This window comes from Hyaena hyaena, unplaced genomic scaffold (genome assembly GCF_003009895.1).
Source record: "Hyaena hyaena isolate Hyena2069 unplaced genomic scaffold, ASM300989v1 scaffold_480, whole genome shotgun sequence".
NCBI lineage: Eukaryota > Metazoa > Chordata > Mammalia > Carnivora > Hyaenidae > Hyaena > Hyaena hyaena.
Genome location: NW_024081108.1, coordinates 306,892 through 323,550, shown reverse-complemented (window position 1 = coordinate 323,550; position 16,659 = coordinate 306,892). Strand labels below are relative to the sequence as shown.

General features: G+C 34.3%; 1 protein-coding gene and 1 non-coding gene across 2 annotated transcripts in view; both read left to right on the top strand.

Annotated features, from left to right (window-relative positions):
* STPG2 (sperm tail PG-rich repeat containing 2) overlaps nt 1-16,659 on the top strand; it is a 348,920-nt gene that overhangs the window by 119,686 nt on the left and 212,575 nt on the right. Inside the window, exons 8-9 of the mRNA XM_039254246.1 lie at nt 5,564-5,723; nt 13,991-14,145. Of these exons, the coding sequence (XP_039110177.1) occupies nt 5,564-5,723; nt 13,991-14,145 (315 nt within the window). The remainder of the gene's footprint in view (nt 1-5,563; nt 5,724-13,990; nt 14,146-16,659) is intronic.
* On the top strand, nt 9,744-9,828 carry TRNAR-UCU. Its single transcript has one exon. It is a non-coding gene; the product is annotated as a tRNA-Arg (tRNA).

Genomic DNA, 16,659 nt, shown 5'->3' with positions numbered 1-16,659 from the left:
TATGTGTTTTAAGTCTACCTTGTTAATTGCGTTATTGCTTTTTCTATCAGTCATTAATGTACCTATTCACAGTTAACTAAACACTAACACTACCTCTAGCAGGCAGTCCTGTTGGTTTTAAGTCTTCCATATCTTTCACCCAGAACCATTATTGCTTTCTTCATCATCCCCTTAAACAAAACTGATATATTCTTTTCCATTTTTGAAAATATATTTAAAATATAATTGGGGCACCTGGGTGGCTCAGTCGGTTAAGCATCCGACTTCAGGTCAGGTCATGATCTTGCAGTCTGTGAGTTTGAGCCCCACGTCAGACTCTGTGCTGACAGCTCAGAGCCTGGAGCTTGCTTCAGATTCTGTGTCTCCCTCTCTGTCTGCCCCTCCCCAACTCATACTCTCTCTTAGAAATGAATAAATGTTAAAAATAAAATAAAATAAAATATTATAATTGGTGCCAAGTGATATCAAATCAGGACTACATATTGGAGGAACAGAAATAGCTTAAGAACAGAGTTCTAGTTATAATAATGATATTTTTAAAAAAATCAAGTGTATACACACACAGTATCCTGTTCTTACACAATCATGTTGGATAGTACCTTAAGCACTATCAAGTTGCTCAAAGGAGAAACCTGGTATTCATTCTTGATTCTTCCTTGTCCCTCACCACAACATGTAATTCATTAAAAGCTGTGTTAGTTATGTCTCCAAAATATACTTGCAATCCATCTAATTGTCTTAAGGAGGTACCTCTTACATAAAATGAAACCAAAGTAGTAATGTGTAATCATCTGAAGGTTCATAATCTTCCTGAGCTAAGAGAAAATAATCAGAGCTGTACAAATGCAGTTGGATAAATATTACAACTTCTTTGATCTGGAGGCTGCCACATTATAAAAGTTTGCTAGTATTAAATTGCCACAGAAATATCTTAGATACCTTTCAGTTGCCTTAGTGTATATCCTGGATAATGTGATACGATTACTGTGAAATAGACTCTTGCATCACAAATAAAGACCCTACTGGCAGTGGTAGATATGATCTATCCCTACCCTCCACAGAGAGCCTTCAGAACCTTCTCTGAAAGATATGCATGTCCTCAAAGATCACATTTTAAAAGTCCACATATTCATTGGCAAAGTATCATTTAATCATTTAATTATTTAATTTTTAAAGTTTATTTATTTTGAGAGTGTGATCAGGGTAGGGGCAGAGAGAGAGAGGGAGGAGAGAGAGAATCCCAAGCAGTCTCCACGCTGTCAGCACAGAGCCCAACACGGGGCTTGAACTCAAAAACCATGAGATCATGAATTGAGCTACTTAATTGACAGAGCCATACAGGTTCCCTGGCAAAGTATTTTTTAAAACTCAGAGTACATCTCTTATAAGCTAATCTGAACATTCACATATACAAACTTAATAGAAAATTGTTTTTACATTTTTTAAATGTTTATTTTTGAGAGAGAGAGAGAGACAGCATGAGCAGGGGAGGGTCAGAGAGAGGCGGAGACACAGAATTGGAAGACAGGCTCCAGGCTTTAAGCTAGCTGTCATAAGAGTAGATTCCTTAATGCCCCTTACCCATTTAGCCCTTTCCCCTCCTACAATCCCTCAGTAATCCTCTGTTCTCCATATTTAAGAATCTCTTATGTTTTTGTCCCCTCCCTGTTTTTATATTATTTTTGCTTCCCTGCCCTTATGTTCATCTGTTTTGTATCTTAAAGTCCTCATATGAGTGAATTCATGATACTTGCCTTTCTATGACTGACTAATTTCACTTAGCATGATACCCTCTAGTTCCAATCATGTAGTTGCAAATGGCAAGATTTCATTCTTTTTGATTGCTGAGTAATACTCCATTGTGTGTGTGTGTGTGTGTGTGTGTGTGTGTGTGTGTGTGTGTGTACACACACCACACCTTCTATATCCATTCATCCATTGATGGACATTTGGTCTCTTTCCATACATTGGCTATTGTTGATAGCATTGCTAAAAAGATTGGACTGCCATGTGTCCCTTCGAAACAGCATACCTGTATCCTTTGGGTAAATAACTTAGTAGTGCAATTGCTGGGTCATAGAGTAGTTCTATTCTTAATTTTTGAGGAATTTCCATACTGTTTTCCAGAGTGGCTACACCTGTTTGCATTCCCACCAGCAGTACAAAAGAGATCCTCTTTCTCTGTATCCTTGCCAGCATCTGTTGTTGCCTGGGTTGTTCGCATTAGACATTCTGACAGGTGTGAGATGGTATCTCATTGTGGTTTTGATTTGTATTTCCCTGATGATGAATGACGTTGAGCATTGTTTCATGTTTCTGTTGGCCATCTGGATGTCTTCTTTGGAGAAATATCTGTTCATGTCCTTAGCCCATTTCTTCACTGGATTATTTGTTTTTTGGGTGTTGAGTTTGATAAGTTCTTTATAGATTTTGGATACCAACCCTTTATCTGCTATGTCATTGCAAATATCTTCTCCTATTCCGTCGGTTGCCTTTTAGTTTTGCTGATTGTTTCCATCGCTGTGCAGAAGCTTTTTACTTTGATGAGGTTCCAATAGTTCATTTTTGCTCATTTCCCTTGCCTCCAGAGACGTGTTAAGAAGTCACTGTGGCCAAGGAAAAAGAGGTTCTTGCCTACTTTTTCCTTGACGATTTTGATGGCTTCCTGTTTTACATTTAGGTCTTTCATCCATTTTGAGTTTATATTTGTGTATGGTGTAAGAAAGTGGTCCAGGTTCATTTTTCTGCATGTCGCTGTCCAGTTTTCCCAGCATCACTTGCTGAAGAGAGTGTCTTTATTCCATTGTGTATTCTTTCCTGCCTTGTCAAAGATGAGTTGGCCATGTTTGTGGGTCCATTTTTCGGTTCTGTATTCTGTTCCATTGATCTGAGTGTCTGTTCTTATGCCAGTACCATAATGTCTTGATGATTACACCATTTTAATAGAGTTTGAATTCTGGGATTGTGATGCTTCCTGCTTTGGTTTTCTTTTTCAAGATTGCTTTGCTGTTCGGGGTCTTTTCTGGTTCCATACAAATTTTAGAATTGTTTGTTCTAGCTCTGTGAAGAATGCTGGTGTTATTTTGACAGGAATTGCATTTAATATGTAGATTGTTTTGGGTAGTATTGAGATTTTAACAATGTTTGTTCTTCCTATGCAGGAGCATGGAATATTTTTCCATTTTTTTGTGTCTTCTTCAGTTTCTTTCATAAGCTTTCTATAGTGTGTTCAGTGTATAGATTTTCATCTCTTTGGGTAGATTCATTCCTAGGTGTTTTATGGATTTAGGTGGAGAAAATTTTTAATGTATGGTTTCAATTCGGATATTCACCTTTGCATGTTATTGTTAATATTATAATTTTATTTCATTTTATTTTACCCATTATTTTGTCAGTATGCTTTGTCCCATTCATGTCTGTTTCTAATTTGCTTAAATGTCACTTTTCTTGTAAATATTTTTTAAGTTTTTTTATTTTTAAGAGAGAGATTAGTTTATAATAATGGTATGGGTGAAACAATCACAAAACTTTTAGTTTTATTACAGGGTTGAGCAAAAAAGTCAATATTGAATTGGATTTTCATTGAAAGAAGGTACATACAAATATGGATTGGGGGAGGTGAGAAAGGACCATGTGTGATAGATTTGAATTGAAGGTTTAATGTGAACTCATGATTTGTAATGTGTACATATGTATGTGTATATGCACATACATGCACATATATGTATATGGGTATATGTGTCCCTGAGTATGTGTGTATGTGTACAGATATGGAAATAGGAATAGAAACATATATATATATATATATATATATATATATATATATATATATTCTAGCTTTGTCTGCTAAATAAGCCAAGAAGCAGGGATTGGGCAAAGTAGGTAGAAGATGAACCTGTAACATCTTCTTATGTCATGAAATAAAAAATAAAGTCTCAAGAAAAAGATGATGGCATATCATAAGGACATACGAACCAACTTGATTGCCTCCCTACTCAGTAAAATCAAAACAAAACAAAACAAAACCACAACACAGTAGTGAATTATAAATAGTTTAAACTGGCATTTATATTTCCATATGAATAATAAGTGTATAAATAAGTAGATAAAAATAAAATGAATAATTGTGGGAGAAGAGAGGGCTCTTGCTTATAGTAAAATGCTGAGTGCTTACTAATAAGCATAGAGAGAGTATTCAATTTCATAAAATTAATATCACCATTGGCATTCAGGGACATCATGTACCTTTATATATGATACTCTGAGGAAGCTACAACACCACCTATTTAGTATGCTGCCTAGAAATGCATAACTTGAATATAATCATGAGGAAGAATCAGAGAAGCCCAAGTAAGGAAGTTTCGTTTATACAAAAGAGGGGTGCTATATTCTTCCAAAGTCACAAAACACAAAGGAAGGTTTTAGAAATGTTCTTACATTGAAAGAGGCTAAAAGCAGTATCCGAACCTAGACTAGATTATATACTGAAGGAGAAAAAATGGATTAGAGGCATTATTAATTATTAGATCAACTGACAGTTTGGAATATTAATAGTTGATTAAAGCATTATATAATTGTACATTTACTGAAGTTGATAACTATACTTAAGATATGTAAAAAAGTCAATATTTGTGGTAAATACACACCAAAGTATTTAGGGGTAAAGGCCCATGATAAAACTTTCCATTTACTGATTCTATATATATGCTGCATGTGTGTGTGTATGTGTGTGCATGCACATAGAGACACACACAGGGAGACAAATAGAGGAAGGAATGGGTATACTAAAATAAAGAGACAGAAACAGAGAGTGTAAGCAAATGAAAACAAATGGCATAGCATGTTAACAATGGGTGAATCTGGGTAAATATTATATGTGTATTTTCTGAATTATTTTTATTCATACAATTTTTTTCTGTAAATTTGAAATTTATTTCAAGTAAAAAGTTAAAAAAAGATTATACAGAGCTATATTTCTTAAGAGTTCAGTTATACATATAGATACATATATATTTAATATTAAGAAGTTAAATATTATGTTTATAATAACCTTTTTATAAGTTTGTAATTAAATAAGTTTAAAATTATAAGCTAAATTGGATTTATATATCACTTAAATCTAAGATTTTTTAAAAAAAGATATTTAATGATATTGTGGAGTTAATTGAAAGATATGTTGAGAAACTTTATCATCTATATAATTTTATTACATAAAAGAAATCATGTTAGATCATACAGATTTTTATTTTTTATCTTATAAATGTGAAGATTGTCCACACATTATCATCTAGAATCTCATCTTGAGATAACTTCCTTCAAAAAAGTCTATTTGGCTTAGTAAAATACATAATGCATTAGTATGTTACTATATATATGATTTTACTAAGAGCTATATATTTTATGTTTTGATAGGTACAAGATCTTAATTCTACTATATTTTCTTCACTCCTTTAAGAATTAATTAAACTCCAGATGTTATATTAGTAAGATGGCAGCTTTTAATTTAGGAAATATCAAAATATATTATAGTTTCTCATTGGCATATTTTCCTCTTCTTTACCAGAGATTTGTACCTATGAAATCAATCACCCCAGCTCCTGGCACATATAATGAATCTCGAACTGCTTTCAATTCCTTGAAGAAAACACCAGGACTGAAAAATACCCCATTTGGTCAGACTGCTGCTCGATTCACACAGGACTCCAGGACAGAGGAAATGCCAGGTTAGCAATTAATCCATGTATTTATATAACTTAATATTCTTAACAAGATAGATGTAACAAGAAAGTACATTTTTTTGTTCTGTGGTTTGTTGTCATTTTCAGTCATATTTTTAAAGTATTGACTATATACTAAATACAGATAGATTAAAAGTAATGTACAATTTTAGTAAGATTTCAATTTAACATGTTACATATCTTAATTGTAATTTTCTATTGTTTTTCTTTATTCAGTAAATTTCCTAATTTCTCTTGATGGATGAACATATATATTAACTATGTGGTCACTGCCAGTAATTTAACTTATGATATGCACTTTTGTTATGATTTTGTTTTGGGGATATTCTATCACATATTCTAATATTCTCACTGGGTATTCTAGTATATAGAGCTAAGAATACAGCACATAAAATCACTTAAGTAAATGCTAACATATAATTATGTGTTGCTGCATAACAAACTTAGTGGCTTAAAAACATAGAGTTTTCAATTGTATCTTATATTTTGTGGGATGGCTGGAAGGCAGAGCTCAGATGAGACTGTCATTCAGAGTGCATGCATAACTTTAGCATTGCTGCCCCAGAGTCATTGGTCTTTTAATTTGGTAGCTCAGGGCTCCACAGGACCTGGAAGCATTGTACAATGCTTCTTATAACCTAATGTCAGAAATCCCACATCTGTTAGTTAATCAGATCACTCAGAGTAGCACATATTGAACAGAAGAACCTGAAACTTCATCTCTCAATGACAGGATTTGTGGCCATCTTTAATTTACTATAGACTACCCTATGACCACAAAATATTTACAGTTGTCCTACATGCCTTTTCAAGGCCTCCAAAGTCTCATGAAATTATGGTGTAATCTTGAGGTCCAGAGTTTTGTTATCTAAGGATATGTATAGTTATTGGTGAGAATTCTTGGGTTTGGTACTTTAGATCAGCTTTGAGTATGACTTCTCATTATGAGAAGAGCTATGAACTAAAGATACATATTACCTGTCCTATTCCAAAGCACAGTGATGGGAGAAAGAGGATAATCATAGTAGATGCTTCTATTCAGAAAGGAGAAAACTAGAAGTCTATAGCAGTTATAGCCCTATAGCAATTCTGAAATCTAACCCAGCACATTTGTCGTTTCCTTGATTAGGGCCCAATTTGGCTCTATGGGAATGATTTTCCAAGGTTCTTTGTTTTACCTTTTGGACTCTTGGGTCCATCTTTTGAATCATCCTTTTTTAAGAAATAATTTTTATTTTTGAGAGGGAGAGACAGAGCATGAGTGGGGGGTGGGTAGAGAGAGAGGGAGACACAGAATCCAAAGCAGGGTCCAGACTCTGAGCTGTCAGTCCAGAGCCTGATGCAGGGCTTGAACTTATGAGCCGTGAGATCATGATCTGAGTTGATGTCAGATGCTCAACTGACTGAGCCATGCAGGCATCCCCTTCCTTTCTTTTCTATAAGAAGTAGGCTGTGTTTCTGGCTGCCTAACTTGAGTACACAAAGACCCACCCCTCATGTTCTGGAGGGACTGCCCTTCTCAGTCAAGGTTGCCTCAGTCTCAGTGTGGCAAGCCCTTCCTCAGAAAGACTAGCAGAGACCCTTGCCCATACCATGTCTCCTGACTAGAAAATTCTGCAAGTCCTCAGTTCTGGTAGAGTCAGTATCAATTCTCATTTCACAATCATCTCAGAGCATAGCTAGTTAAAACTTGCCACATTCATGCTAGGGATCAAACACCGTCCACAGCAGACAAAGAAAGCCTCTGCAGATGACTGGCCTGAAGGACAGAGCAGCCAAAACACAGCAGCAGAACACACACAGGACACACCAGAAGTGCCCTGCCCTGGACGCTACATACCTCTTCTTTATAAGGCTATTACTTTTAGGAGCAGGAGACATAACTATGTTTTCTAACACAGAGAAGAGGGCAGAGACTTAGACAAAATGCCAAGATGGAGGAATTATTCTAAATGAAAGAACAAGGTAAGGCCACAGCCAGAGATCAAACATATATATATATATATATATATATATATATATATATATATGTTTATGCACACACACACACATATGCCTGATGAAGAATTTAAAGCACCAATCATGAAGATACTCACTGGGCTTGAGAAAAGAATAGAAGACATTAGATAGATAGGCCCTTACTACAGTGATAAAAGAGTTCAAAAAGAATCAATGAAGAAGAATGCAATAAACAAGATTGGAAATGAGCTTAGATAAAGAATAGCAAGCTGGAAGAAGTAGAGGCATTAATTAGTGACCTAGAAGACACAGTAATAAAAAATAATGAAGCTGAACAAAAGAGAGAAGAAGAATTATGTAACATGAGAATAGACTTAGGGAACTCAGCAACTCCAACTCAGCAAATGTAATAACATTTATTATACAGGAGTGCCAGAAGAAGAAGAGAGAGCATAGGGGCCAGAAAATTTATTTCAAGAAATAATAGCAGAAAATGTCTCTAATCTGAGGAAGGAAACAGATACCCAGATGCAGGAAGAACAGAAAACCCCCATCAAAATCAACAAAAGCATGCCTACACCAAGACATATTGTAATTAAATTTGCAAAATATAGTAGTGAAGAAGAAAATCTTAAAAGCAGCAAGACAAAAGAAGTTCTTAACCCATAAGACTAGCTGGAGATTTCTCAACAGAAATTGGGCACTCCAGTAGGGAGTGGTATGGTACATTCATTGTGCTGAATGGGAAAAATATGTAGCCAAGAATATTCTATCCGGCAAGTCTATCATTCAGAATAGGAGTAAAGATACAGAGTTTCTCAGACAAACAAAACTAAAGGGATTCATGGCCACTAAACCAGCCATACTAGAAATGTTAAAGGGAAATCTTTGAATGCAAAGGAGAGACCAAAGTGACAAAGACAAGAAAGGATCAGAGAAAATCTCCAGAAACCATGACAAAACAAGTAATAAAATGGCAATAAATACATATCTATCAATAGTTATTTTGACTATAAATGGACTAAATGCTCCAATCAAAGCTATAGGGTGTCAGAATCGATTAAAGAAAGAAAAAAAAAGACGTATCTATATATGACCTACAAGAGACTTATTTTAGCCCTAAAGACACCTGCAGATTGAAAGTAAGAGGATGGAGAAGTATTTATCATACAAATAAATGTCAAAAGAAAGCCAGAGTAGCAATACCTGTATCAGATAAACTAACTTTAAAACAAAGACTTTAAGGGCATCTGTGGCTCAGTTGATTGAGTGTCCAACTTTGGCTCAGGTCATGCTCTCACAGTCCACAGTCTGTGTGTTCGAGCCCCATGTCAGGCTCTGGGCTGACAGCTCAGAGCCTGGAGCCTGCTTCAGATTCTGTGTCTCCCTCTCTTTGCCTCTCCCCTGCTCATGCTCTGTCTCTCTTTCTCCAAAATAAATAAATATTTAAAAAAACAACAACCAAAGACTCTAGAAAGGGACAAAGAAATACACTATATAGTCATAAGGGACAATCCAACAAGATATAACAATTGTAAATGTTTATGCACCCAACATGGAAGATCCAAATATATAAAACAATAACAAAGAAAAAGAACTAATTTATAATAATCCAATAATAGTAGGGAACTTCAACACCCCATTGACATCAATGGACAGATCATCTAAACAGAACATCAACAAGGAACAATGGCTTTGAATGACACACTGGATCAAATGGGCTTAAATGCATTTCAGAACTTTCTTTCCTAAAACAGCAGAATACACAGTTTTGGTTTTTTTTCAAATGCACCACATGGAACATTATCCAGAGTAAATTACATATTAGGTTACAAAACAGGCCTCAATAAATACAAAAAGATTGAAATCATACCATGTACTTTTTCTGACCACAACATTATGAAACTACAAATCAACCACAGGGAGAAATTTGGGAAGACCAAATGGAGGTTAAAATAACATGAATTAATTAACAACATAAAGAATGAATGGGTTAATCAGGAAATCAAAGAAAGAAAAAACAAAAACAAAAGAAAAAGAAGGGGCGCCTGGGTGGCTCAGTCGGTTGAGCATCTGACTTCTGCTCAGGTCATGATTTCATGGTCGGTGGGTTCAAGCCCCACATTGGGCTCTGTCCTGACAGCTCGGAGCCTGGGGCCTGCTTCTGCTTCTGGGTCTTCCTTTCTGTCTGCCCCTCCCTTGCTTGTGTTGTGTCACTCTCTGCCTCTCAAATATAAACAAAAAGAAAAAAAAATGAAGAAAGAAAAAAACATGGAAACAAATGAAAATGAAAGCACAATGGTTCAAAACCCTTTGGATGCAGCAAAATTATTCCTAAGAGGGAAGTATATCGCAATACAAGCCTACTTCAAGAAGCAAGAAAAAAATATTCCGAAGAAATAGGCTATGTTTGTAGTTTGAGCTTTTTCGGCCTCCTTCCTGTCTATAGAAGATTGGGGTCTATAGCCACTTTTCATTTTGTACTGTTGTCCCTTTTCTTCCAAGTTTGTACAATTCCTTATAAAAACTTTGTGTCTTATTGTATTGACTTCTCATAAAATACACTGGACAGAAGCCACATTCTTCTTAGAAGAACCTTTCACTACTTTGGGTCTCCTTTGGTGCTGCTGTTTCCATTTTCTTAGATTCTAAGGAGCACTATTATTTTAGCCAAGAGGGTCTTTGACATTTGGCCTTAAAATTCATAGGAGCCCTTTTCTTTCATTGAGAGATTCTATGAGGTACCATCTTAAATCTTTCTGAGGTCTTTGCTCTCAGACCATTTCTTGCTTTGAGAGCTTTTTGCTGTATAGAGAGATGGGATGAAAAAGAGTTTTACTTTTAAATCTAGAAAATCTTGATTTCTTTTCACTTTCTAAACCTTTTTATTAACGTTTTTATTTATTTCTGAGAGAGAGAGAGAGAGAGGGAGAGAGAGAGAGAGACACAGCATGAGCAGAGGAGGGTCAGAGAGAGACGGAGATACAGAAAGCAGGCTCCAGGCTCTGAGCTAGCTGTTAACACAAAGCCCGATGCGGGGCTCGAACCCACAATCCGCGAGGTCATGACATGAGCCAAAACTGGACGCTCAACCGACTGAGCCACCCAGGCACCCCTTCTTTTAATTTTCTATAAATTCCCCTTGAAAACAATAGTTTTAGCTCATCTATTTCTTTCCATACCTTTTTACACATGGCTGAAAATGGTTAGTTGGTGCTTGTGATGATATTCAGCCCTTAAACTTTCTTAGCTAGAAACTGCTTATGTATTAGGCATTTTCTTTATTGTCTCAAGCATTAGTATTGTTAAAATCTCTGCCATTACAAAATATGTTATCTTTTTTCCAGCCTCCAATAACATTTTCCTCCTGTCTTTTAAGCCATCACCAAGTCCTTTCATGGTCCGTTCTTTATGCCTTGAGTTGTTTCAGCTTCTGATCCATTGCCCCTTCCCAAACCATTGCTACAAGTTTTGTTATGGTAATTTTTTTATGGTGAGTTTATAGGGGTACAAAATTATTTACTATTTATGCCACTGAGAGGTTGAGTCTTATTCTTCTCCCTTCCAATCTTGGCTAATCTGGTGTCTTTTTTGACAAATGGTATGTAGTGGAAGTGATATTACAACACTTCTTAGGCAAAATTATAAGCTTTACACCATACACCTGGCTGAGTTGAAACAATTGGTCTTGGAGTCTAGAGCCTCTATGAAGTCTGACTGTTCTAAGACTGCGGTTCTGGAGAAGCCATGTGTAAGTGTTTGGCACTACCCCACCCGAGCCTAGCTCAGTGTGTTTATCATGAATCTGAAATCCAAATTATTTCTATAAATGAGCTTATTGATTGACCCAACTGCCTTAAGATTGGGTTTTGTTTTCAATTTGATGGCCCAGTGTATTATGACTAAAATATTATAGATTTTACAAAGGTTAATTTTTAAAGGATTACATACAATTTTGATGACTCCTCCAATCCAGTCCCATATCTTACATGTTTAAAGAATCAGTGAGAATGGCCTCAAGGAATTTTGAGGGTTTTTATTTTTTTTTAATTTTTCTTATGTAGAGATTAGGCATAGTAATGAATTGGACCCATCAGTCATAGATTTACAGATTACTGTTAGAAGGTAACCCTAAACTGTCTAACTTCGGGGTTCCTTGGCATTTCTACACTTACAGACTGGAAAATGAATATGAAAAACCTCTAATGTGAGTGAATTACATAATCAGGATGGTTTTTCAAATCAGGTAGTACTTGCAATGTACACACTGTGAGCGAGGTCCCTGTATTTAAACACTTAAGCTGTAGTGTTTTTTATTGTATCCTCGTGCCAGAAAAGAGTCAGATCTGAGATACTTGTCTTTTAATTACCTGAAATGGTGGTCCAAATAGTTTTTATCACACTTTCTATTTACCCTTTTTTTTAAACATTACTAGTGGAGGGAATTATGAAGATTGCAAGAGTAAACCATAGAAGCATTTAGGTTTTCTGAGAGTTGGCACAAGAGACTCTTTGGTAGAGACTTTAAAAAAAAATTGTCTATCTATCTATCTATCTATCTATCTATCTATCTATCTATCTAAGAGGGAAGGAAGAAGGGAGGGGTAGAGGGAGGGAGGGGGAGAGAACGAGCAGGGGAGAGATAGAGAGGGAGGGAGAGGGAGAATCCCAAGCAGGCTCTGCACTGTCTGCACAGAGCCCAAGGCAGAGTTTGACCTCATGAACCATGAGATCATGACCTGAGTAGAAATCAAGGGTCAGTTGCTTAACCAACTGAGCCACCCAGGCACCCCTGGGAGAAGCTTATGAGGAATAGATGTTGGAACTGGAATATATGAAAGATTGGGAAAAATTTAGGTAGCTTGTTTGAGAAAAATCTTTTATTTTACTATGTATAATGATTCAATCACTTTTAGTCCAGAAAGCACCTAAAGTATCATAGCCTCATACTATTCAAAGTGCTCACTTGTCAACAACTTGTTTCTTATCTACAATGAGAAAGGAGATTGCACCAAAATGTAAATCAATACAGTGCTTCCTTTATGGAGGACTAGTTATAAAATGCCTAGGAAATAGTCAATCTACATTTAATTTTAAGTTCCTTTTCCTGAGGATTATTTTTGGACTAGCAACAGCCCATAGACCACATTTTGAGTAGTATTGATCTAGTCAATTTCTGTATCTTCAGAAAGAACTTGAAGCCCAGAAAAACAAATGCGATTGAAAGTACATCTTATACCTATTTAGTTGCAGAGCTAATTTAGTAGAATTCAGGTACATGAATACAACCAGGTTAAATGTTCTTTCAAGTATATATTGCATTTTATGGATATTGTTGCTTCCTGGAACTGATTTCTTAAAATTACTGAATTATAAAACATTTGTTTTGTAAAATTATAAAATATTTGTTTCAAATATTTTAATGTTTTCATAAAACTTTTTTCTAATGACATAGAAAGTTTGATTTAGAATGAAAAAAAATGTTACTTGGATTGCCACGGTAGAAAATATTTCTGGCTATAAATATGTCCTGAGAGGTAAAAAGCAAAAATAAAATAACTGCTGTGATAGAAATATTGGATGATAGGTGATTTTCCCCCCCAAATTAATTTTTATTGTTGCTATATTAACTTTTCAATACTTTTAGACATACTTTTCTTTCTTTGTTTCTTTCTCCTTTATTGAGATATAATTTACACATAAAATAATTCATTTTAAGTGTAAAGTTTGATGAGTTTTGGTAAATGTATGTAGTCAGGTAACCACCACTACAATTAAGTTTCAGAACATTTCCATCATTTTTTAAATGTTCTCTCGTTCCCCTCTGCAGTTAATCTCCACTCTCTCCAGGCTACTGTTACTGTCACTATGATATTGCATTTTCCGGAATTTCAAATAAATGGAACATACATAATTCAGGATTTTGTGTCTTTCTTCTTTCACTTGGGATCATGTTTTTGAGGTTCATTCATATTGTTGTATTTATATTTCTCTTTATTGCTGAGTAGTATTCCATTGTTTGGGTATAAAACTTTTTTTTTCACTGGCTGATGGACATTTAGGTTATATTCTATTTTAGGGGGAAAATACCTGGGTAGAATTTCTGGGTCATATACTAAGTATGTTTTTGACTTTACAAGAATTTGACAAATTGTTTCTCAGAATGTCACACTATTCTACATTCTTGCTAGTAATATACGAGTTCTTTCAAAAAATATTTTACTTAAACTTATTCAGCTTAAAAGAATAAAAAGCATGTTTATTCTTACATAGGATATTCCTCATGATTTTAGGTCCTGGGTTTTATAATATCCTAAACAATACTGACAACACTAGCAATATTTGCTTGAAGAAAAAAAAGAAAAGTGCATTTGGTTCTTCTGTTCCTCGGACTCTCTTCGTGGTTCAGAAAGAAGCTTTTACTGCTCCTGGTCCTGCTGATTATAAGGTAATTTGTGAATTCCAAAATAATATTCTTTATATCTAATACCAAGACGTACGGTTTGTAACAGTTACATGTGCCATATATGCCTCATTATTTTAAGCCATCTATTATTATTGAAATCATTTTTATATGATAACTTATGGCATGTGAATAAATATTAATTTGGTTTGCAACTATGCTTGTAATTTCTTTTTTAAAAATGGACCTAATTCTTTATTTCTTTGAAGATGTTATATATTTCTTTAAATATATATCTTCATTTTAAAATTGCTCCATTAAAAATAAAATAAAATAAAAAAATAGAAATAAAATTGCCTCACTATTTTTGGAGAGTAATTTGTTTACTTTAAATGCTCTTGTGGTTTTATGATTTTTGTGTATAAGTTTTACCCATTATTATTTGATTTCTTCCTTTTTATTTAGTATTTCATGTTTTCAAATTCTATTTTAAATGGTGCCTTTTAAATATTTTCATTGTTTAGCTTTCTGGTATTGGTATAAAAAATATAATAATCTTTATTGAAGATTTGCTTTACCAATGATCCTTATGGCTTGCTAAATTAAATGATTAATTCTACTAATTTATTAATTAGTTAAAAAAAAGTTTCCTCAAGCACATTATGCCACCTGTGAATGATAGTTTATATTGTTTCTCCAAATGTTTTATCTTTTATATATTTTTTCCTTACTAGACTGCTGCATCCCAAAACAAATCTCAAATATACTAATAAGAATTAAAAAATATTCAATGTCCAAGAAGATAAAATTCACAGAGTGTGACATCCAATAAAAAAAAAAAATAGGTATGCAAAGATGCAGGAAACCATAACCTAGAATCAGGAAAAAAAATCAATAGTAAAAGACCAAAATTACACAAATGACAGAAATAGTAGACAAAGATATAAAACAGTTATAAGTATATTTCATGTATTCAAAAAGGTGGATGAAAGATTGAGTAAATTGAGTAGAGAAATGGCACAAATAAAAAGACACAAATTGAAGCTCCAGAGATGGCAAGTATAACATTTAAAAAAAGTACACTCTCATTAACAACAGATTAAGATGTTCAGAAGAAAAGATTAGTGAACCTAAAGACACTGATAGTAGAAACTATCTGAAAGGAAATACAGTGAGAAAAAAGACAAAAATAGTGAATAAAATATCAGTAAAGTTTTGAGATGGCCTAATATATGTGTAATTAGAGTCCTTGAAGGAAGAGAAAGAGTGTGAGGTCATAAAAATATTTTCAGGGGTGCCTGGGTGGCTCAGTTGGCTGTGTCCGACTTCAGCTCAGGTCATGATCTCACGGTCATGATCTCACTGTTTGTGGCTCCGAGCCCCGTGTTGGGGTCTGTGCTGACAGCTAGCTCATAGCCTGAGCCTGTCTTCAGATTCTGTGACTCACTCTCTCTCTGACCCTCCCCTGCTCATGCTGTCTCTATCTCTCAAAAATAACTAAAACATTAAAAAAATATTAAAAAATATTTTCAGGAACAATAAATGAAAATTTCTATACTTTGATCAGAGCTTTATAAAAACTGACATATCCATGAAGCTCTACAAGGTTGCAGCACAAGACATTAAGGAAACTATGTGAAGGCATATAATCACCAAATTGACTAGAATGGTTTAAAAAAATTCTTAAAAGGAGCCAGAGAAAAAGGCTGTATAGTATTGAGGAACAAAGTTATAAATGGCAGCATATTTATTGTTGGAAATGATGTAAGTCAGAAAACAGCAGTACAACATTTTTAAGTATTAAAACAGTTGTCAAACTATGATCCTATAGCAGCTTAAAACATCTTTTGAAAATGAAAACACATTGAAGACTTATGTATATATATATATGTTTATATCTATATAAAAGCTGAAGCTGAAATATATATGTGTAAAGCTGAAATATATATACAAATATATATAAGCTGAAATATTAGAAATATTTAAATATACAACAGCTGAAATATATTAAATATAAATATATAATATTTATATATTTATAAATAAATATTTATATATTTTATATATTTATTTATATAAAAGCTGAAATAGTCATCCTTCAAAGATCTGCAGTATAAGAAATGTTAAAGAAAGACTTCCAGGCAGAGGAAAATATTACCAGATGGAATCTGGGTCTATATAAAGTAATACAGAGTATCAGTGATGATAACTATGTAAGTAAATATAAAAGGCTTTTGTTGTGTTTCTCATCTTACTGAAAGCAGAATATCTTACATGTTTTTGATTTACTGATAATTTACTTTCACAGAAAGTAGAAGAAGCTACGGGAAGAACATACACTCTAGCTTAATTCTGACTAAATAAAGGAGAACTAATAGAAGGGAAGAATCATTTCACAAATGGTGATCATGTTATTTTACAGTTTAGAATCGTCAAACAAGAGATTCTGGACATTGTTAGATATGTACAAGGAATTTAGATAAACCCTATTTCAAAATGATCAGCAGGAAACAAGAAATGTTCTTAAGATCAGAGACTCTTAAGCATAAAACTAGCCTG